The following is a 21,415-nucleotide window of genomic DNA, read 5'->3' as shown; positions in this document are numbered from 1 at the left end:
ATTAGCTGATCAGATTTTGGCCACTTTGTGATGTCACAATGTTTTTTGGGGGGTTATTTAACCATTTGCCAATAACCAACCAAGATAACACTTGCCCACCTTATCACCTGAATCTCCTCCTAGAGCACCATTTTTTTTAACCAATCATCTCTCAGAGGGGCGTGGCCAGCAGCAGCTCATTAGCATTTAAAGCTACAGACACAGCACAGAGGGGTTTAAGGCATGCTACAATGATCTGTTTGGTATTTCCAACCAAACGATTCAGAGACATGTTCTATATATAACTGAGACCTATAATATATTGTTTAAAAAGAGTATTATAGGAGACCTTTAAAAAATATTTAGTACTAGACTCACAAAAAACAACAATTCAAGTGTTTATGCGGATCAAAAACGCGGTATAATTGTATTGCAAAAACATCTATAGCTGCAGAATCATTCACAAAAAATGTGAGGAATTCCAATTTATGTTTTGACTTTAAAATTACATAAAACAAACTGTAGGTCCTGCAGTTTAAAACCACTTCCCAAAGGCCCCAAAAAGAGTCAGAAATACTGGAATGAACACTAGTCCATGGAACAGGCCAAATGTTATCACAAGAAACACAATCTTGAAGAACGTCCTAAAGATGTAACTCCCGGACATGCACAGCACCACCACTCCTAAAATAGTAGACAGTGCTCCTTGGAGTATCGGATACCCTAAACGAGCCAAGGCATCGATGGCTTTCCCATTGACGTCACTCTTAGGGCTAGAGACGAAAGAATATGAAATATGTGCAGAGAAGTCTACGGAAAAACCGATGCACATGACCAAGTTGATCATGGAGATGGAGTCCAGGCTTACACCCCAGAGCGCCATGAACCCCACCACACCAACAATGACTGAACAAATTGCAAAAGCCACCCAAAAGGAACAAAGAGGACTGGGTATTAGGATGAGCGAGACACCTAGCATCACGATCACAGCCACCATGACGGTTTGAATGGTGTTGTCCATGATGACGGTATACTGGTCAAAGTAGATGAAAGCGGGGTGGTACACAAGGAGATCTACTGGGCATTCCTCTGCGGTTTTCCTAAGTCCAATCATCATGTCCTTTGTGGATGCGTTGTTGAGTGTCTGGACAAAAAATCGAGATGCCTGAATATTGTTATCCGTGGTGAAGTTGATGTCATGTTTGAACATGGTGTTGAGTTCTAAAAAATCTGATAGATGTGTTTGGAAAGACTCTTGAGATTGTATATTAAGATTGGTGGCATTGGCATACTGTACAAAGGAGAGAAACCAAGCCAAAGTGCCATTGACAAAGTTCAAACTCTCAAAATTTGAAATGCATCGATGCAGATGCTTCTGTTCGTCCGCATCCCAGTATGCCAATGGTTGCTTCACTGCTACCATCACGTTACAGCTATATTCGGCAAAGTGTTGCCCTTGATTGTTGTAGTAATTGATGAGGTATGACTCATCCAAAGCCAGATTCTTGATGTCGAGTCCTTCATTCAAGTTAAAACAGCCATAGATGCTAACAGCCAGATAGCCTGCATAAATGAAAAATACACAAACTTTTATTGATTTATGAGTCAAAAACGGGCCGTAAAACCGCTCAAACATGTGACTCACAACCTCCGTTTCCTCCTTTTCAGTGATTCGATCATAGCTCCCCCCAACACAACACATACCAAAGGCTTTTGAGCTGCTGGAGGGTAAGTCTTCAGGGATTTTGGCACAAGTGAACCAGTGCTTGTTCTCTGCTTCCCTTTTTCCGTTGAAAGCCATACACGCCCCCAGGAAAGTGATGCTGTACAAATAGCAGAAGCAAATAGAAACCCCAGCGTACAGGCAAAACGAGCGGACGGAACCAAAGGGCGAGCTGCAGCCCAGAAAGAGAGCCAGCGCGTCAGTCAGGGTGGTGATGGTAATGGAGACTGCAGCGTCTTTGTAGGTCTCAGCCAGCCGATCAGGGACGCTATCCAGAACACAGGTCCTCTGCCAGCAGGAGATCATGATGAACATGTCATCCAGTCCAATACCTTCAGATTAAAAGTCAGAGGAGAAAGAGATATACAAACATGAGAAAATGGACTATATTTGGTTTTGCTTATCTTTTGGTTTTGTCAGGGCCTAGACAAAGGAACTTGAATGGCATTTTGTTGACCACTTTCGAAAGAAGGTAGTTCAAGGGCTGGTTTGGAGCCTCAAGTTTGGAATTTTGGCCACGTTAACTGTGATATTAATTGGGATGCTAATGTAGGCTAGGGAAAAACATGCAAAAAAAATGTTGCGGAGTGCTTTGGGTTACTTGTAGTGCAACCTTAAGATCAACAATGCTGCAAAAGGATCTTCACAATCAAATGGTAGCCATGCCCTAAATTCATACCCTGCTTTTTTGTCAGCTTTACACATAAAAAGATAAATATATAAAAACAATTAAGTAAGACATGGGGTCATTTCTTCATAGACTTCTATATAATCTGACTTTGTTTTAAACCAGTGGCCATTAGAGATTGCAGGTCCAAGGCAATTACACATTGGATTTACTTGCTATTTGGTTTCCATTAATTTCTCTACATTATAACCATCAACTTGGACACAAGTTCATTCATGTTCATTTATTTTTAGGGGCTAACCGCACATGTATGCCCAGGGGGGCCCAACAGGTCAACAGGTAAGATGACTTTGTGACACTAAAATAAGTAACATCATAAATGAAGATTCTGAAAAATGAAAATGTCTGATTACATTTACTCAAAAAGATTGAAGACTAAAAAATATTAAATTACATAACAACAAAGTGAGCACTCTAACTCTGATTCAGCTTTAGATAGTGGAACCTGATGGGCCTGGACGTTTCACAGTACAGAACTTACCTAATATCATGAAAGGACAGGAGGCAACTGTCATGACAAAAGGTTGATCCAACAACAACAGCAGTCCAAATCCACTCAGGACTGCCAGACCTGTGGAGAGAACACCACAGGCTGCCACCCACACCTTCGTCCTCACATTATCCAACCTAGAAGAAAATCAGACATTAAAACAGCTCACATCTGTACTGTATTGCATAAGTTGTTCAGCAGATGTTTTACCAACCTCCAACATGATATGATGGAAAAGGTGATGGCAATGGCATAGGTGATGGAGAACAAATAGATGACAGACCCCGGAGATTTTTCAAATTCCCACTGCATCGACATGGAGGTGGAATAAGACACCTAGAAAGAGTATTAATACATTTCACAACAGTCTACTAAATGAAACAAAAAACCATGTTGAAGTTCTGCTTACCTGAATGGAAGTTGATGACATGTTTGAGACTAAACTAATGAAGCTTTCCAACCAAAGGTCCGTCTTTGTTTTGTTGTCCTCACGTAAATAGTAATAGAGCTGTATGGCTTCAGCACTTTCAACTACTGAGCTCTCATTGTCGAATTTCACACTCCCCAGACTCAAATACAAAGGAAAGCTACTAACATTTAAGTTATACCACGGATATGTCAAATTGACTGTGTCTATATTGTTTGCAATGTTTTCAATTATATCTAAAATGTCATTGGAGTGGCAGGATCCCATCACCTCAGCACAAACATCCACATATTCAAATGACTGGTTGTTAAACTGCACTACCATATTCCTAACTTTAACATCTAAATCTAGGATGTCTTGGAGTGAGTCCACAGTCAAAATATTCCTGTCACTTGTAGCTATAACAGTTGCATAATCCCCATCCGTGCTCAACCTTAAACGCGAAAACGTGGAGTCATTTCCAGGAAAAGTGTCTTGGATGTATTTCCTCTCCAGCTTGGCTTGTCCATCAAAAGGCGTGAACTGCTCTTCGATATCGTTTGACATTTTGTCCTGCAGAAGATAAAATCCACTCCCAAGACATGTCGAGAGAAAAAGAGGGGCAATCAAGAACAACCAGGGATGAGATCCGATTAATTGACCCATCATCTTAAAGCAAATGCGTAGGGGTCTCTCAATGCAATCTGTGCGTAATATGGCCATAGCTGTAAGAACTTGATAACTTATTTGGATTTCTGAGGAATATAAAGTACATGCTCCTTTCCTACTGTAGAGGGTTGTGTGGGTTTTCACACCCAGCTGTATTTATTGTGCTGCAGACCCTTTTCAGCTCCATTCATAAAATGAGATTTGCATAATTACAGGGTTAGCCCACTCTGAAATGAAAAGAGGCAGATGAGGTTTGAGGAGAGGCTCAGTCACAGAGCCTATTGAAGGACAGTAGGTGAAGCATGGCTCACTGGTTCCATTTCACTACTTATACTGTCCATTGTTTCCAATTGCAACACCCCCAGGTGATAGCTTCTCATGGTTGAGGTAATATTAAACTTTGGGTCCCTTGAAGACTGATGAATTTAGCAGAACAGAACACAGCAGTTTTATGATGAAAGAGGATCTTTCTTTTCTTTCTTTCTTCGTTTCAATTAACAATGCTTTTTTGTATGATAGACTTCCCACTCTTTGTTCAGCAGTTGCATGGTAGACTAAGCAAATTACTATGCAAATCTATTTAAAATATACACATATATACAAAAATATATTGTTTAATGGAATTAAGTATTAAAAAGTATAAGTAGAAAATGGCAAGCACAAAAAAAACAATATTAGGTCGCAGAACTTCTTTGAATATATCCTTTTTTTAATTGTAAATTACAATGGTAAGGCCTTTATCATTTCACATATTTAGACCATACTTTCACTTTTACTTCTGTACGGTATCACTTTTTAAGTTTAATTTAATGAATATTATAAATATGTTTATTTTATTAAAACAAAACGTTTTTCAGCAATGTATTTAATTAATATGGGTAATTAATACAAATCCTCAGAAATGTTTTTAAAAATACAATAAAAACTTACATATATTTTACTATTTTCTTATTTTCTTAATTAATTATTTCTGTATTGATTTATTTATTAAAAATAATACGGTGATTTTTTTTTATAGACAAACTATTAAATCTCCGTAAAAAACAGTAATATACAATACAATTTTGGAAAAAATAGCAACGCATTCATAGCAGATAAAAGGGATAAAAACACAAATAAAGTGCAAACACTTTTATTTTATTTTCAATCGTCCTGAACCCTCTTGACGTCACGCGTCGAAGCTTGGCCGGAAGTTGCGTGAAGAGCAGCCTGTCACCGGAGCTGCTAGCCGCCTGCTGCTCCAAAAACAAGTAAAGTTTACGGGAAAAAAGCGTCGCCAAGTGCAGGTCAAACTAGCCCCTCTTAGGAATATGGATGACGACGTGCTGACGACTCTGAAGCTGTTGATTATCGGTGAAAGTGGAGTCGGGAAGTCCAGGTTTGTAGCGAGCCGTTAGCTAGCCTGTTGTGAATGTTGACATTCTTATTATTATGTAAGTTTATTACACAGCTGTTGCTAAGCTAACAGCTAATGTTGTTATTTTCCTGCCAATGTAGGCCACATTTTTACTTTTAACAAGTTCACAGTTAGGTGACAAAAAAACAGCAGCGTCATATAGGCAGCTGTAAAACTTTATCTGGTATTCTGTTTCCTGATAGGGATGCTGCTGATCATTTCAACCCTGACACTGTGTAGTTATTGTGCTCTGGCTTGTTACTGACAGAGGAAAGTGCTGATAGAGGTTGCAGTCACCTCACAAAAGCCCATTGTATTGTATGTCTTGCTTATATCCTTGTTATTTGTATTCCTCCTAACAGTCTCCTCCTGAGGTTCACAGAAGACACCTTTGATCCTGACCAGTCAGCAACAATAGGTTTTTACTTCCACACACATTCACAGATATACATCAACACATGTTTCAACACAGACATATAAGGGCCCACCATTAAAGCCTTTTCTCTTTCTTCCTTTCATGACTGATCAGGTGTGGATTTCAAAGTAAAGACCCTCTCAATAGATGGGAACAAAACAAAGCTCGCCATATGGGTAAGAAAAAAGTCATTATGTTACTGTCTACAGTTTAGTCTTTGTTGTCAGGAAAAACACGAGGATGTACATGTGTTCTCCACAAGGGGGCGACACGCTATACAACTTTTCATGAGGAATAATGTTCATAAAAACACCATTCACAGTGAGGCCTTTACCTGAGCCCAAAAACACTGAGTTGAGAAACTAAGAATAATAATTGAGAAATATATATGTGGAGGATGCCAGGGCTCAAAAAGTCACGAGTCAAGTGCAAGACTTATAATGCATGTAGTTTAAAAATTCTGAGCTTCACTCATTTTTAAATTATAATAATTGTGAATTTTAAAATGTCTTATTGGATTAAAACTCATCAATACAACATATACTTTTTAATGACTTTGTATTTTATGGAGTTTCTTTGTATCTATATTGTTGAATGTGGTGTATCAATCCCATACATGCAACACAAAGTTAATTCCGATGTCCTATGCCCCAGGTGAATAAACAAAAAAAGAGAGAACAATTATAATAATATGAAGTAAAATAAATAAAAAATATTCCTGCATTTATATGCATCATACTCTATTCCACTTAACAAGCAATACTTTAATTCTTAGACAATAAAATGCTTTATAGTCTCCCTTCAAGCCAATAAAATCATATTTTGATAGAAAATAGAACTACACAATTACATGTAACTTATGTCTTTGCAGCGCTGCCAATTCCGTAACGTGCCAAGTCATCCTGTTTTAAACATTAGAGTTGTGAATAACTCCCTTAAGAATAAAGGTTTGCAAATAAGTTCTCTGGCAGTGGCCAATTTCACAGCGGGACAGTCTGAAACCTTGCACCACTTTATTGAGAAAATAATGTCTGTGAGTGTGGACACATGTAGTTTTTAAATGTTTGGAGGTATGGACTCTATTGCTGCAGTTAATCTTAAGTGTTTTAACTTTTTCAGGACACAGCCGGACAGGAAAGGTTTCGCACCCTGACACCCAGCTACTACCGCGGTGCTCAGGGAGTCATCCTCGGTAAACAGTGATGTTTATAAAGCCACATAACCTGTTCTGAACCAGACCTAGAGACACCTTTTCTCTTTCCAGCTAACCAATCATATCCACTCTTCGCTTAAACACTTTCTTGACACAATTGTTCTATAAGTCACAGCCATCAGATAACAGCAACTTATAGTACAATTGTTAATAACAAATGGAAGATGTTCAAATCATTTTAAGTAACTTCTCTCTGTTTTGCATGTTTTTGACAGTGTATGATGTCACAAAGCGTGAGACATTTACAAGGCTTGAAAACTGGCTGAACGAACTGGAGACCTACACAACACGCAATGAAATCGTAAAGATGCTTGTTGGGAACAAAATCGATCGGGTGAGTCTGTCGCCCGTGCCTGTTTGACAAATACAACACAAGTTCAACAGTTACAATGTGACATTGTCCCATCAGCCAATCTACTTAACAGATCCTAGATTTCTGGTAATTTAGTAGCCATAAAAAGGCTTAAACCTGGCCAAGAAGGTATAATATGTAAGGTCTCCACATTTGAAAAAACTATTAGACCCTTGTTATATAATACATTTCAATCTCCGCAAAAACATGCCGTTTTATCCCCTTTGAGCATGCGTCAGTGTTTCGGTTGTCAGCCAGAAAATGACTTATTTTACCACTGATTTTGAGGATACACTTTACGATTTAACATTTCTTTTTCATCTAACCCTTTTTAACTTCATGTTATAACCGAAGCAAAACAAAATGAGCAAACGATTGCAGGAGCCAAACCACATTGGAAAAACACCGATTTTTAGCATGAAACTGCTTCATTCAGTCTTTGACATGTTTTGTTTTCCAACTGTCTTTTTTTGGGGGGGAGGAGGAGACCTCTGCGCATAATTTGGCTCCTGGTACAAACGAGCGTCTGGATCTTAAGTCAACAGAGAAACAAGCTGAGCAAATGTTAGCAGTTAGCCCATCCATCTTGCTTCCACCAAACTACTTTCAACATTGTTTTTACCAGATTTACTCTCTGTGTCCTTTTGTTTTGAAAATAAGGAAAACTTTTTAGATCATTTGTCTCCTTTTTAAAAACCTCCGGATTGATTAACATCAAATTCAAAAATCCAACGCTATTTTTAAACTCTGTAATTTGTTATTGTTTCCACTGAAAGTCCGCTAAAGGCTACCTCTTTAGGGAAGGAAAAAATAGGTCCTTTGGCTTGTACAGTAAATCACTTTTAATCCTTCAACATGTGTATTCCACATCGAGAAAATTACATAGGATGCCTGTTTGTTTTTCAGGACGACCATGAAGTGGATAGAAACGAGGGCCTGAAATTTGCTCGGAAACACTCTATGCTTTTTATCGGTAAGTATACATGTCAGACGCGGTCAGACATGCTCATTTAAACTCATAGAGCCATAACATGTAGCTTACTGTAAAGCCATTAAAACATACTTACTTTCCTTAAAAGGCAGAACTGTAATTGTGTAGTTGGACCGAACATCACTTCAGTAAGTTGTGCGTTTAGTTTAGAGTTGTTTTGTGTTTATACTGCTTTGGCATTTCTGAGCCTCTCTAGCGTTGCGAGATGCTCCAAAAGAAGTGCATTATGATAAAAATCTAGCGGGCTTTCATTTATCGGATCCATGTCTACACGTGTTCCTGATTCCCATCTCCTATCTGCCCCTCTCTGGGAAATTACGTTAACATTTCTGTGGAGTTTCCATTTTAGAACGGCTAAATTAAGGGGTTTCGAAAAAGGGTTGGGCAGAGAAGATGTTGTGGATAAATCCGCTGTCATGATGTCTTTATCCCACTGGATATGACTCTGGCTTCTTAAAAATGAAGTCATTTTCTACTTAACAAGTCATATTGTCAACACATGGATATCTTTTTTTAAGTTTTACTGTAGTGTATGCTAAAAATAAATGTATTTGTGTGTTTTTTCTACCAGTGTTTTTTGCTGATAAATCTCAGTAACGCTCTTTCTTTTGTACAGAGGCCAGTGCAAAGACCAAAGACGGCGTCCAGTGTGCCTTTGAGGAGCTTGTGGAGAAGATCCTCCAGACTCCAGGGCTGTGGGAAAGTGAAAACCAGGGTCAGAAGGTCCGTCTGGGGGACCAAGAGCATGGTGGTGGCAGGGCATGTGGAGGATACTGTTCCATACCCTGAAACTTGAAAACATAACTGACAGGAATGACTTCGGAGCAGAAACTGAAATATTGGATGTGGAACTAAATGAGTACTTTAGGAAAAAAAAAAGTTTGTTCTGTTGGTCGAAAGGACTTTTTGCTGTTTGCACACTTCCTTTTCAACCACCATCTTTCACCACTTTCTGTTAAAAACATGAATGAAAGTATCCTGCAAAAAAAACAAAAAGCCTCTTGCCTGAGGAAGTATAGTGTTTTAAATTCACATGCCAAGAGTACGTCATCGGAGTTCATGTCTGGTTTGAATTTAGCTTATTGGCAGCAATGATTCTGTTGTGCATTAAGGCATCAGGTTAATAGCAGAGTGCCTGTTATGTGAACCAATTTGTAGGTTACAGCAGATAGCAAATTTACCCCAAATAATTCATTATAATCAATACAGACATCCTCTTGATTCCTTTATTCCAGGATTGCTTACACATTAGGAGCTTTAAATACCAAGTTTATGTAGTGGCAAGAACGAAATGTTCTGCTAGACATTTATTTGTACGTTTTATTCTTTATATATTGCATCACTTGAATCAACATCATAATGCACCACAGCACTGTGAATGCTCCCTGGTTACAATACAGACTTGTCATTTACACTAAGTCATTTTTGCTCACCCAGTTATCATTTGTATTTATAGATGCTTTAAAAGTAATCAATTTCCTTCCATTATGAAATATCCCCCAAAAATTAGCCATGTTTTAGGACTTCCTGCTATCTGTCTTTGCATGTCTGACCGGCAACATAACTTCCATAAGGTTTACAGCTGATATAATAAAATATTTTCGTATACTCACTTCAGCTTTTTTGACCTGGCAACATTTCATTTAGCTTGTACATTTGTTGGCCTGGGTTTGTATTTAGCCATTTCTGTGTGGTGTTGTGGTCCATGTAATGTCCCAGCGACGTATGGAAGGCGTTTCTCACACATGATAGTATGAGAGCATTCCTGAGAGCTTCCTGTCTTCAGAGTTGGTTCGATGTATCGTTTGAGTTTCTTTGTTTAAAATCATGCTGACCCTTTTATCCCTGACCTCTTTTTCCTGTTTGCTGTGAATCATATTCAGCAAATTGTTAAAATGATATTATCTGCCTTAACTTTGAATGACCTGTACTAAGAGTCATGGCCCAGTAATGTTTGTATTGTTTCAAACTGAAATAAATGACAACCTGGAGATGCCGTCTCTCAAGACTTATTGTTGTATCTTAATTTGAGAGCTGCTATTTTTCCACGTTGTGTGGAATCCCATAATTAAAAACAGGTTACAGTGGAAACACAAGTTTCCAAATGACTTCGCTGATGACTAGCCTGTCGCACATGCTGAAATATTCTCTGCACAAGATATTGAAAAACAGACCGAAACCCGGGACTGGAAAAATCCTGTTAATCGTGTTTTGTAAAATAGTCCCAGAGGACTGCGTGTGATTACAAGCTTATGTTTGGTGTCAGGATGTCCCCAGATGGAGGACGCTCACCACAAGTCTCTACCAGACGTTTTCCCGAGGCTTATCGTGTTCTTTTTATTTCCAATAACATACGTTTTTGGCAGTTGACCCCCATATTGAGGTCAGAAAATTCCTGAGCTCTCATTTGGCATTTGATGTTGTGTTTTTACATGGAAAACAGATGACAGTTGTGTGTCTGGCCTATCAGAGATGTTAAACTAAATACAGAAGATTTAGTTCCTAAGACAGATATCCCATTGTTTTTGAAAGCAACCTGCCCTATTTGATTACAATACATTCAATATTTAATCAGGAACTTTACCAAGCACTTAAACCTGGATAAAGGTACCTTTAGGCCACAGCAACAGCTATAACCATACTACTGACATCAGTTTAAAGGAGCAGTGTGTAAGATTAAGGCAGGTTTATTAACATAAATGTATATATATATATATCATTCATATTTAAAATCACCTTAAACAAAAAATATTTGTGTTTTCTTCCACTTAGAATGAGCCCCTTATATGTAGAACCCAATTCCTCTGCACGTTTGAACGGTAACCCAAAATGGACATCAGTGGATCTATAGAGGGTCAATCACATTTTTACATTACCTGAAGAACACCGTAGGTTCTTATACTTGTAAAGGGAGGGATTAGTGAAAGGGTATTCAACAGCCACCTCACTGCTAGAAGCCCCTTGTTCCACTCGACCTTTTAAGTTGCTGTGATAAGCAGTTAGCTAGCAGTAGCATACAGATTCAGTCAACATGAAACGTTAGCATCATTACTTTGTTGTTGGTGTCTGTTTAGCCAATCTCTATGACAAATGTTGCTTTAATTTCAGAATCATTTGGCAAAAAAGAGATTTAGCTTTTGCTAGCTTTAAGTTAGCTTGTAAACTGGTTTCTCTAAAACCATCTTAGTCGTCGTCTCTCAACTCACAAGGTCATTCTTGTATTTCCCCAAATTGCTAACTGTAAAGAATGAGCAGCACACAAATATAGGGAAACTTTTGGGCCCGAATATTAGCTAAGAACCTCAGAAATATAGCCACAGCAGCCTATCATCTTTAGGCCTGCAGCAGATGAGTTCTGAAATTGCTACTATGCTAAAGCTGAATTATTAAGCCTCTAAATGTTCTACATTCTTTAGTCTCTAAGTCAGTATGTAGAGCTTTATTCGGAATGGAAACTATGAGAGCTGTGAAAGCGAACCAAGACAGTTAAGCTGTTGGTTAAAAAGCGGATTTACTGACATACATCTCAACAAATGTGACTATCACTGTGAATTCTACTTTGGTTAGATCAATGCTCCACGTAGAAACTTTAACCACGGCAATTTGCTTAAAGATCTGTGGACCTGCTCAGTCCACTATGCCACCCTTCTGTTCAGATTACAACCTTTTTAAAAAGCGATTTGAAAGTATATAACGGAGCTGCGAGTCCTACAATTGCACTCATGAATATTACCACTAAATACAGAGAAGTAAAACACAAGTATGCAGCTGCAGCCACGGCAAGGCAATGATTTAAAGCAAACGACTGGTCAAAAGTTTTCACATTGGGTTTATTCAAATAGCTGCTGTCAGATTTAAGCATTGGATGATAGTCCAGTCTCGTGGAAGTTAATATAACTTACTGCAACAGACGGCAATAGGAAGTCATTAGAACATGGCAAAAAAGTAGAAAATACTCAAACTGCATCAGGTCAGTTTTTCCCTTTTACAATGTAAAAATGATTGAAAATGTCAAAGTTTATCAGCTTTACAAAAGAACAGGGGCTGTAAAGATATTGCTCAGCACTTAAGCATCTGGTATTCCTACATGGAACGATTGGCCAGATGCTCGTATGAAATGCCTACACACCGTTTGCCAGGGCCACATTAACAGTCTGGACTTCAGAGATATGGGAGGACTTCTGGATGATGCGACTGGTCAGAGTGGGCCCCGTGGTGCAGCTCTGCCTCAGAGCAGCGTTGGGTCCTGTGACACGTATCCTGTCCAGGATAGTGGTAACCGAGATGGGACCTCGTGTGCTGCTCGTTCCTGTACCAGCTTTGGGCCCTGTCAAAATGCTGGGGTCTTCAATGCAGCTCTGTCCCTGGGCCAGGTTGGTTAGAGCCACAGCGGCGTGAATCTCCCTCCAGTCCTGATCAGCTCGTCTATGGTGACCTCGGCCCTGCTGCTGCTCCCTGCAAATAAAAGAAAAAAAACATTGATACAAAGCAGAAATGATGCATTTTTATATACGGAGCCAAAATGATATGGGTGAATAAAGAGGTTGCGGTTCAAATTCAAGAGCAACTTTCAAGATGGATTACGTAGGGTACTACTTTTCAAGCAGATGAAAGTTGATGAGGGCAAATAGCTGATTGGACTGCAGATTGAGCGAGGAATCATTTCACTTACCTGTCAGATTTATTTGATGTATAGTCCATTGTGTCTGTAGGGGAGAAGAAAAGAGTTCACTTAAATATCCCACAACTCTGGTCACTTGATAGCAGTGAAATTACAAACAGGACAATCAATGTTGGGATTAGGCCTGTATGTTAGTGATACATAGGCCCAATTCCAAACCAACCCCTACACCCTCTCCCTTCCAATTTTAACTCAGGATTGACCACATTAAGTGCTGTTCAAAACCAAGGGTAAGGGTTAGGGTTTGTGTCATGAAACACGTCTAGGCCTAGAAATAGTTACAAACATTTACTAGTAGCCTAAACTGCAGAAATGTTACAGATGTTAACAACTTCAAGGTTGCATTGTAATATTTTTAAATTTAGGACATCGGACTAGTCTAGAAAATGGTAGACGTGTTCATTTATTGTAAAGTTTGTATATTGACAGGAACAAAAAACAAGGAGCAAGAAGAGGTTCACACAAACTTGGCACCAAGGATTTATTTTATTGTAATTAATTATATAGAGATGCTGATTAAACCATGGTTACGAAAAGTTGCAACAGTTCCTAGTCCTGCCAAAGAGAGGGGAGTTTGTCCCAAAGCTTGGCGCCGTATTGAACCCCTACACCTGAAGGAAGAAGCTTCATTCAGCTGAGAGTGAGACTACGGAGTTCACTGCAACACGGAGGCGGTGGGTGTTGGTGTTGATTCGGAACATTGTGTGTGTCATTTTCTCCTAGTTCCAATGATTGTGTCCCCTCAGGGGCAAACCCTCTCACAGGTGATCCCTATCCTTAATTAGGGCCTGCATAAAGGGATGCTAAGGAATGCTGCAGCAGCTTTTTTCTCCTCTTTGACTGTCAGAGATAAGCATGTAACCAGTGTGTGTGCAATGTGTGTGCAGTGTGCTGCCGTGTCTCTTCGTGACCCGTGTGAAAAGTGTTTCGAGAGTGTGAGGGATGATCCAGAGTGAATCATTGTGGTTGTGTAGGGAATATGCCCCATTGATTTAGTCAAACAACCTACTCTTATGACAAGGCAACAGTACATTGGCCTCCTTAATTTAATAATGACTTTAGAGTATATACATTTAGGATTTATAAACCTCCCATTCCATTTGAGCCTACAATCCATGTGTTTAAGTGCAACATTACAAAGATGGACAAAGATATGGATGCCTTTTTATTGTTCACAATGCCTCTCTTTGAACATTTAGTCAATATTTGGTGACATTCTGATCTTTATTTCAAGATACTTGTGATAAGGCAGATACTTTGAAGGAGCATAACCTTTCTTGTTGAGACAAACATAAACCCCCAAGAAATTATTTTGCAGATATATATATATTCATACAACCATCCATTTTAATAACTAGACATAGCAACGAAAAACATGGTTGTGCTTTGTTCTATTTTGGGTAGAGGTATCTCAACTTTTAGGGGCCTTAGTTCCTCTACCAGATGGGCTTTAATTGGTTGGTTCTCATTTTACCACTGCCTTTCTTCCTTTAAAGAAAGCATACTTTAGTTTTTTTGAATTGGCTAATGAGCCCATTGAATTGTAGCGTGAATAAACAACATCTTTTGGTGGTACAAATCAGATAACTCTCTTTTTCCCAGGGATGTTAAACATTTCTGTTGCTTTCATTTGCCCCTACATTTTGGGAACATAACACATGGTATTAATGTTTAATTTGCAGCATGTGTGTATGTATCTCTCAGGATGGGTTTTCCACTGCCAAAAAGGTTTTCCTCAGTGAAGTGCATCAGTCTGCCTGTGCTCAGATTCTCCAGCCAAAACAAACGCAATGCTCTGTTTGTCTTACGATTTTGAGAAGGGAACAAAAAAAATCTGATATCTGCATGGTCTCAGGAGGATTGACTCCGTGTCTTCAGGTTCCAAAGCTCTGCTAGCACCTGTAAAGTTGGTCCACTGTGTGTTAGTGCCGTCCAAAAGCCGTCCCTGTTCATCTCTATCTTTTTGACAAGGCCTGAGCACTTGATGGAATCACACTTATGGGATGAGTTGGACCTTATAGCACATTGGTTGCACAATCTCTGTTTGATAAAGAAAAGTATAAGGGCAAAAAGGGGGACATGTTTTTTAATTAAAAAACTAAGTAAAAATGTATGAAGTAGAAAGGAAATGTTGGGAATAAAGTTCAACAGTCCAAGTGTTGAAAAAAAAAGTGAAATGTTGAGAATAAGAAAGAGTTGTTGAGAATAAAATAAATATGTTGAAAGTTTAAATAATGCAAATAAGGTCGAAATGTTAGGAACCAAGTCCCAATTTTGAGGATAAATTTCAAATGTTGAGAAAACACATTTTTCACAACATAAATCCAACCAAAAGTTTAAGTGCATACTGAACATTTACTTAGATCGGATTTATTTTTGAAATGCATTTCTTTAGTTGCGCCAGGCCCTAAATACTCTCCCATAGTTCGAGGTCTGTGCATCATATGTAAAACCTATTTCCATTTCAGTTCTAGAATATGGCCTCTTTTCATCTGAGCAGATAGGAGCTGCTCAAAAGAGATTTTTCTTCAGAGAGCAATAGACAGGCAAATTAAAGACCCACTGTGAAACATAGTCTGTCAATGCTAACAGTCCGAAACATCCCCGTCTCTGATTCCTTCAGCCAGGCTGCGGCCAAGAGCAACTACATGCTGATAGTAAATCATCTTTCTGTTTTATATTGTTTTGCTACTGAACGTCCCTAAGCTTTGTCTCTTTAGACATAATGTGCTCTGCCAAGAACGTACTTTGGTACCTCTGATGTATTTATTACCCAAAGAAAAAACGTTGTTTTACCTCTGGTGAGTCTCAAATGTACAGCCAAGATCAGTTACAACTTCATTTTACAAGGGGTAATAAAGCTTTTTTATACAAATAGGTATAAATCTTCTCATCTATCTTTCAAATAAAGTATTTTAATTTGTAAAATACTCTCAATGAAACATTTCTACGTTAAATGATGTTGGTGTTCTCCACCAACATCAGTTTGAAACCCTGCAGTTATATCATTGTGTCAGTGGGTCAACAGTGAACTTATGAAAATATTGTTTTACCACATTTTTTCAACGTGGATATGAATTTGTGAAAAAGAGACTCACCTCTCTGCAAGCATCTTTAAAAGAAAAATGGTGGAAAACACAGCAAGGCCAGATATGTTTCCAATGAAACATGATTCTGGTCACATTTATGGCCCTCCTGCCTTTTTTAAGAGAAATACTGAGGTTGATGTGAGTACCATATGATACGGTGTAAACACCCTAACATTCCTGCTGAGTAAATAGTCACACCATTAAACTGTATTATTGACATTCACTGCCTATGGGATTCAGACTGATGGATTGAAATGTCCTTGTAAGTCACAGTGTAGTTGCAACACTTATTAGCCTATCATTTGAGGTTCGCTTTAAGCCGTCTCCCGGGTGGAGTACAGACGTGTTAATGGTGGCTAGTGCCTGTCATGAATCTGGCAGCCTAACTTTCCACTTCACCTCCACAGAGGAGCTGTACTGGGTTGCAAACACCCTTTATATGAACAGCAGGGATACATTAAACGTTTGTACAAACATTTCAGCAGTGCTGGCCACATAGTATGTGGTGACATCACGAAACCTCAAAATGTTCGGAAAGATGTTTGATTTAAAGTTAGCAATAACATGTTACAAGAAAAAGTGTAACATTTTTCGGAAATACAGTATATAATTTTCTTACCATGAGCCAGATGAGAAAAAGGATACTACTTGGATGGTTAGCTTAGCATAAAGACAAGGGGAAAATTGCTAGCCTGGCAATGTCCAATAGTATTTTAAAAACAGCTACCAGTCCTTAAGAGTTTTGTGCGCCTTGCTAAGAACTAGCCAAGCACATGACCGTCTGTTAAACTTGTTGTTTTTACAAATTAAAATGGCTGAAAAACGTTTTCTTTTTAAACAAATTATTGAGTTTTCTTTATATTTATTGACAAAGGGAATGAGATGTTAACTTAAGAACTTTTAAAATGCTGGAAGTTAAATTATGTTACAGTTAAACAGAGCCAAGCTAGCTGGCTCCTCCTGTGCTAAGCTAAGCTAATCATCGGCTTGCTGTAGCTTTGTAGTAAATTCAACAACTCCTGGCAACAAAGTGATATTTTTCGAAAATGTCCAACTATCTTACTAAAATGAATAGGGTCATTTGGGAAAATGTTCATTACCTATAGTAGTTTAGGCCACACAGTAGGCTATACTTAAAACATTATACCATTTCTCTGTTTGAATGTACACAGGCCTGTTAAAATGATAAATTATTATTCAAGTTACTAAAATGTAGGGCAAGTGGAGGTTAGACTGAGTTTCCCGGACACAGATTAAGCCTTGTCACAGAACATACAAATATCCATTAAATATCTTTACACTGAGAACCAGGAAATAATGTTTGTCTGGAAAAGGTACTAAAATAATAATGAAAAAGGAACTTTTGCATGACTTGTTGAGTATTTGATTGAAGCTGATTGGTTGTGCTTAAGAGTAGAAATGGTTTCAAAAATCTTTACACAACTCCTAAAATGTAATGTACTTTTAGATTGATTTTGAGTAGAAAAGTAACACTTGGGAGACGGCGCCTGCCAAAGCACACATGAGTCAGAAAAGCAAAGCTCAAACACCCTCAAACAGCGCAGGGATAAGCCAAATGGATATAAGTGATCTCGTTCTGCGTTAACTCACAGATGAGTGGCAGCTCTGAGTCTGACAGTCGTCTTCAGTGCTTTACTGACAGAGTGTTCCATTTTGGCCACAGTCCCCACTTCTCACCCGGGGAAGAATAAAGTCTCAGACATTCTGTAATTGTCCTTGAGACTGGACTTGACATTTCCACCATGGCAAAAAGTTGAAGCGGAACAAATGGCACATTCTAGTATATGGAAATGATATTTGTGGTGTACAGCGGCAGCCAACGTGAGATCCGTCCAATTTCAAAATGAGGGATTTCAGCGTCTGCATGAGTCTTTATTAGTAATGTTTGTAGAGGCTTTGGCTCCTGTACCTTTAGCGGATTTGAGGGCTGTCAGTGTGCCGGGCTCCCTATAGGTCTGAAAGGGCACCCAGGTGTCAGACTCCCTCCAATATTCGCTGAAACTTTATAATCGAATCTCGCAGAGCTTCTGACTTTCAGTGGAATGCCAGAGATTTATTAACGCCGGGGAGCGCTGAGGAGCCATGTGGAAGTTTCTGTTCGGTCTGCTCTTATTTTACTGTGCACTGTGGTGTGTTAAAAATGAACTGAAGGGAAATAGGGCCGTTAAAGTGTCACCTTAACTCTTATTCCACATAAATCTGCAATTAAAAAGGAAGATACTTTTATTATTTCTATGGACAGGGGGTGCTATGATCTGTTTTCACTCCCAATTTACCAGCTATGTGACATTATTTCATGCATTCCCTGAATCTATTTACACAATTTTAGTGCAGGTTCTTTTTTAAATGCACACTATCTTCTAATAGATATTCTGCCACTAGGGGCATATGAAGACAATAACAAAAGACAGACTTTTTTTACCTGGAGCCAAACATTCTAGGAGGTCCCTTCCTCTCTAAAGCCAAAGGACCAGATCGTTTAAACTAGTGAAACACTGAATAAAGCAGTGTCACATAATGAGTGTTTCTCCATCACAGCTCAGCAAACAAGGGATGTCTCGGAGGGGACTGCAAGCTGAGTTGCTACTAGTGTTTGCTCAGCTTGTTTCTCGTAAAACTTAAGATCCAGATGTTCACAAGGTTTTTATCGTGAGCCGAATTATCCGCAGAGATCTTCTCTTCTCCAAAACAAACAAACATGGTGAGTAAAATCAGTGTTTCTCTAAAAGCAGTTCTGCAGACAAACATAAAATGGAGAGGCTGTGAGCTAACTGCTAATGTTAGCAAAATGTTCAAGGATTAATATCTTTCATTTAGCTAGAATACAACATTAAAAACTAACATTTTAAAAGTAGTAAATAGTGACTGAATAAAAAGTAGATTTATAGCAGCTTCTGGAAGCCATTCAAACATTAACGTATGGTAAAAGTCTCACGCATGAAACCTACATTAAAGTACGACTTTCTCTAGGTTTGAAGTTATAGCTAATTTGTTGTTAAGATTAGGGATAATTTGCACAAATATCCTTATGAAATATAAACTATACGTCTATGTTTTTTTTAGACATTTAATGTGGAAATGTCACGTTTTTAAATTGCAATTTTCCACTCAGGTAAGAAAACTCATCTTATAGCTTTACCTTGTAATATTATCTTGAACAGTGAGAAACACTGACATCTCTCACCCATGTGGTAGACGAAATTGGCCTCCGTTTCGTATGATGATGCCGGAGAGACAACATCTCGATCGCACTCGTTGGAGCTGAACGACTCGGAGTGGCTCCTCCTCTTGCGGGTCGGGGTGACGCTGTTGGCCTCCCCCGACATCATGTGCCTCAGGGTGTCATTCAGGTAGCGGTTCAGCAAACTGCTCTTGTACTTGGATGGAGGCGAAGCGCTGTCGTCACTGTTGGCAGAGTCCACCATGGCAAGGACGCCACCCTGTTTCTCGAGTGCGCTCGTGTGGGACCTGCCAAAGTCTGATTGGCCAATGGTAGTTTGTAAGGGACAGTCTTCACCTGCAGCAAAGGAAACGAAACAGACTGATTTAATTTTACAGTGGCTCATAAAATAAACAAGATGTATTTTCTCATAATTCAATCTATTAAAACAAAGGAGAACAATCTTAAATACTCCATAAAATGTGCCCATACCGTCTGATCCAGAGTTATCACTGCACACGCTCAGTCTCTCAGCATTTCCCTGGATATATTTATTGTACAGTTTGATCCTCAGGGCCCAGCTCAGGTCTGGCTGTCTCACTGTGTTTTTAAGTCTCCGTCGGGCATTTGCAAACCAGTTAGAAACCTGCACAGATGCACTGTGTTATTTAACACCAATGGCTGCTTTTTAAGCCGGAATATTCAGTACATCAACATATCCCTGGAGTCACTCTCATTCATTATTAAAACATTCCTGACAAGCTAGTCTCTCACCTGCACTAGAGTCATGTGAGAACCAAGAGCCAGCAGGACCTTCTCCGTCTTGGTGGGGTAGGGGTTGTCCCTGTGTTTGTACAGCCAATGTTTGAGCGGCCGGGCCATGTCCTGCAGCACCTGTCTCTTGTGGCGAACTTTGACCCCACCCAAACGAGACCTGGAGGAATCACAAGTTGACTCATAGTTTCAGGAAGACCACCTAGAATCCCATTTACACATGGAACAATATGATGCTTAAAGTCTGTCAATAACGTTCTTGTGATTCTCAAATATGGGTCTGTGGCATTCTTGCAGGTGATCCATGAAAATTGTGTATTCTGTGATTTCATTTTGTATTTTTACAATCACTTAATAGTTCAACAAATAATATTTTAAATCTAAAATAGTTCATACGTCACTTTCTGTATGACTGGTATTGTATAAAACACAATCTAAATCCAATTTTATTCAGCCTATGTATACACTAAAAAGGAAACACTTCTTATCACTTCACTTGTGTGCATGTGTGTTCTGAAGTGCCTTTCATATGCTACATTTTGCTTGATTTTCTTTTAGAGTTTTAACAAATCTGTGACATTTTCTACAGTATGTCTTCATTTTGAACAACTGTTTTGTATTATTTAGAAGCCAGCCTTTTGTCTGTGTGCAAGCTGCTCAAGTTATTGTGTGTATTGGAGGCTATCTGTTGTTTTTCTGTAGCTAATTAAATGGATGTGAATTGCGGCTGGACTTTTTATGTGTTGAGATTTTGAACTATTTTTTAATACATGTCTAACATCTTTCCCAACATTTCTTCCTGTCATTCTCTGTAATAGAACTAAGACTATAGAAATGTAAGAAAAGCCTTACATCAAATTTTACAAGGAGAACACATGATGGGTCCTCGCTGTAAAACAATTGAGAACCACTGCAGTAAATAAATACAAAGAACTGTTCAACCATGCATTTAAAGTCATAAACAAAAATGTAGTGCCACGTTAGAGAACTAACTTTATCACTTTGAAAAACTGTATTTTTTAAAATGCATAGTACAACTGTAAACAAAATATGTGCACCTGTTTAACAGCTTCAAACAATTTCCAACATAGACAAAAAAAAGGGCGTACCCGTATCTCCTGATAGGAGAACTGTCCTCGTTGGTCTCTTGGCACCTCAGCAGGTCTGCGCTCTGCCCGTCTGGTAAACTGCTCTGAGGCAAGTCCACACAGCGCAGTCTGCTCCTCTCCTCTGTCTTAATGTCGTCCTCAAAAAGAAGAGTGTCACACTTCATCTCAGCAACTTTGCTCATTGTGAAACACGTAACTTTCTCCTCGATCAACAGGTGCATCTGTGGACTTCTAAATGTGTATAGAAGCAGCAGGTTTC

At 38.9% G+C, this 21,415-nt stretch overlaps 3 protein-coding genes across 3 annotated transcripts; 1 reads left to right on the top strand and 2 right to left on the bottom strand.

Moving 5' to 3' along the window:
* Positions 1 to 514: 514 nt before the first annotated feature.
* LOC134865999 (patched domain-containing protein 3) lies at positions 515 to 4,009 on the bottom strand. Its single transcript, XM_063885883.1, has 4 exons — positions 3,290 to 4,009; positions 3,095 to 3,216; positions 2,872 to 3,017; positions 515 to 2,034 (listed from the first exon to the last, which is right to left on the bottom strand). Exons 1-4 carry the CDS (start codon positions 4,007 to 4,009, stop codon positions 515 to 517), a joined length of 2,508 nt encoding a protein of 835 aa, XP_063741953.1.
* Positions 4,010 to 5,129: 1,120 nt separating this feature from the next.
* On the top strand, positions 5,130 to 10,313 carry LOC134866092 (ras-related protein Rab-18-B-like). The gene is made up of 7 exons (XM_063886042.1): positions 5,130 to 5,333; positions 5,714 to 5,769; positions 5,881 to 5,942; positions 6,886 to 6,958; positions 7,195 to 7,313; positions 8,238 to 8,304; positions 8,939 to 10,313. Exons 1-7 carry the CDS (start codon positions 5,266 to 5,268, stop codon positions 9,109 to 9,111), a joined length of 618 nt encoding a protein of 205 aa, XP_063742112.1. The 5' UTR covers positions 5,130 to 5,265; the 3' UTR covers positions 9,112 to 10,313.
* Positions 10,314 to 12,158: 1,845 nt separating this feature from the next.
* LOC134866412 (homeobox protein Mohawk-like) lies at positions 12,159 to 21,415 on the bottom strand. Its single transcript, XM_063886566.1, has 6 exons — positions 21,157 to 21,415; positions 20,048 to 20,207; positions 19,766 to 19,919; positions 19,298 to 19,630; positions 12,995 to 13,028; positions 12,159 to 12,777 (listed from the first exon to the last, which is right to left on the bottom strand). Exons 1-6 carry the CDS (start codon positions 21,375 to 21,377, stop codon positions 12,444 to 12,446), a joined length of 1,236 nt encoding a protein of 411 aa, XP_063742636.1. The 5' UTR covers positions 21,378 to 21,415; the 3' UTR covers positions 12,159 to 12,443.

Source organism: Eleginops maclovinus, chromosome 6 (genome assembly GCF_036324505.1).
Source record: "Eleginops maclovinus isolate JMC-PN-2008 ecotype Puerto Natales chromosome 6, JC_Emac_rtc_rv5, whole genome shotgun sequence".
NCBI classification, from domain to species: domain Eukaryota; kingdom Metazoa; phylum Chordata; class Actinopteri; order Perciformes; family Eleginopidae; genus Eleginops; species Eleginops maclovinus.
The sequence above is the reverse complement of the archived record's forward strand: the minus strand, read 5'-3'. Positions and strand labels throughout refer to the sequence as shown.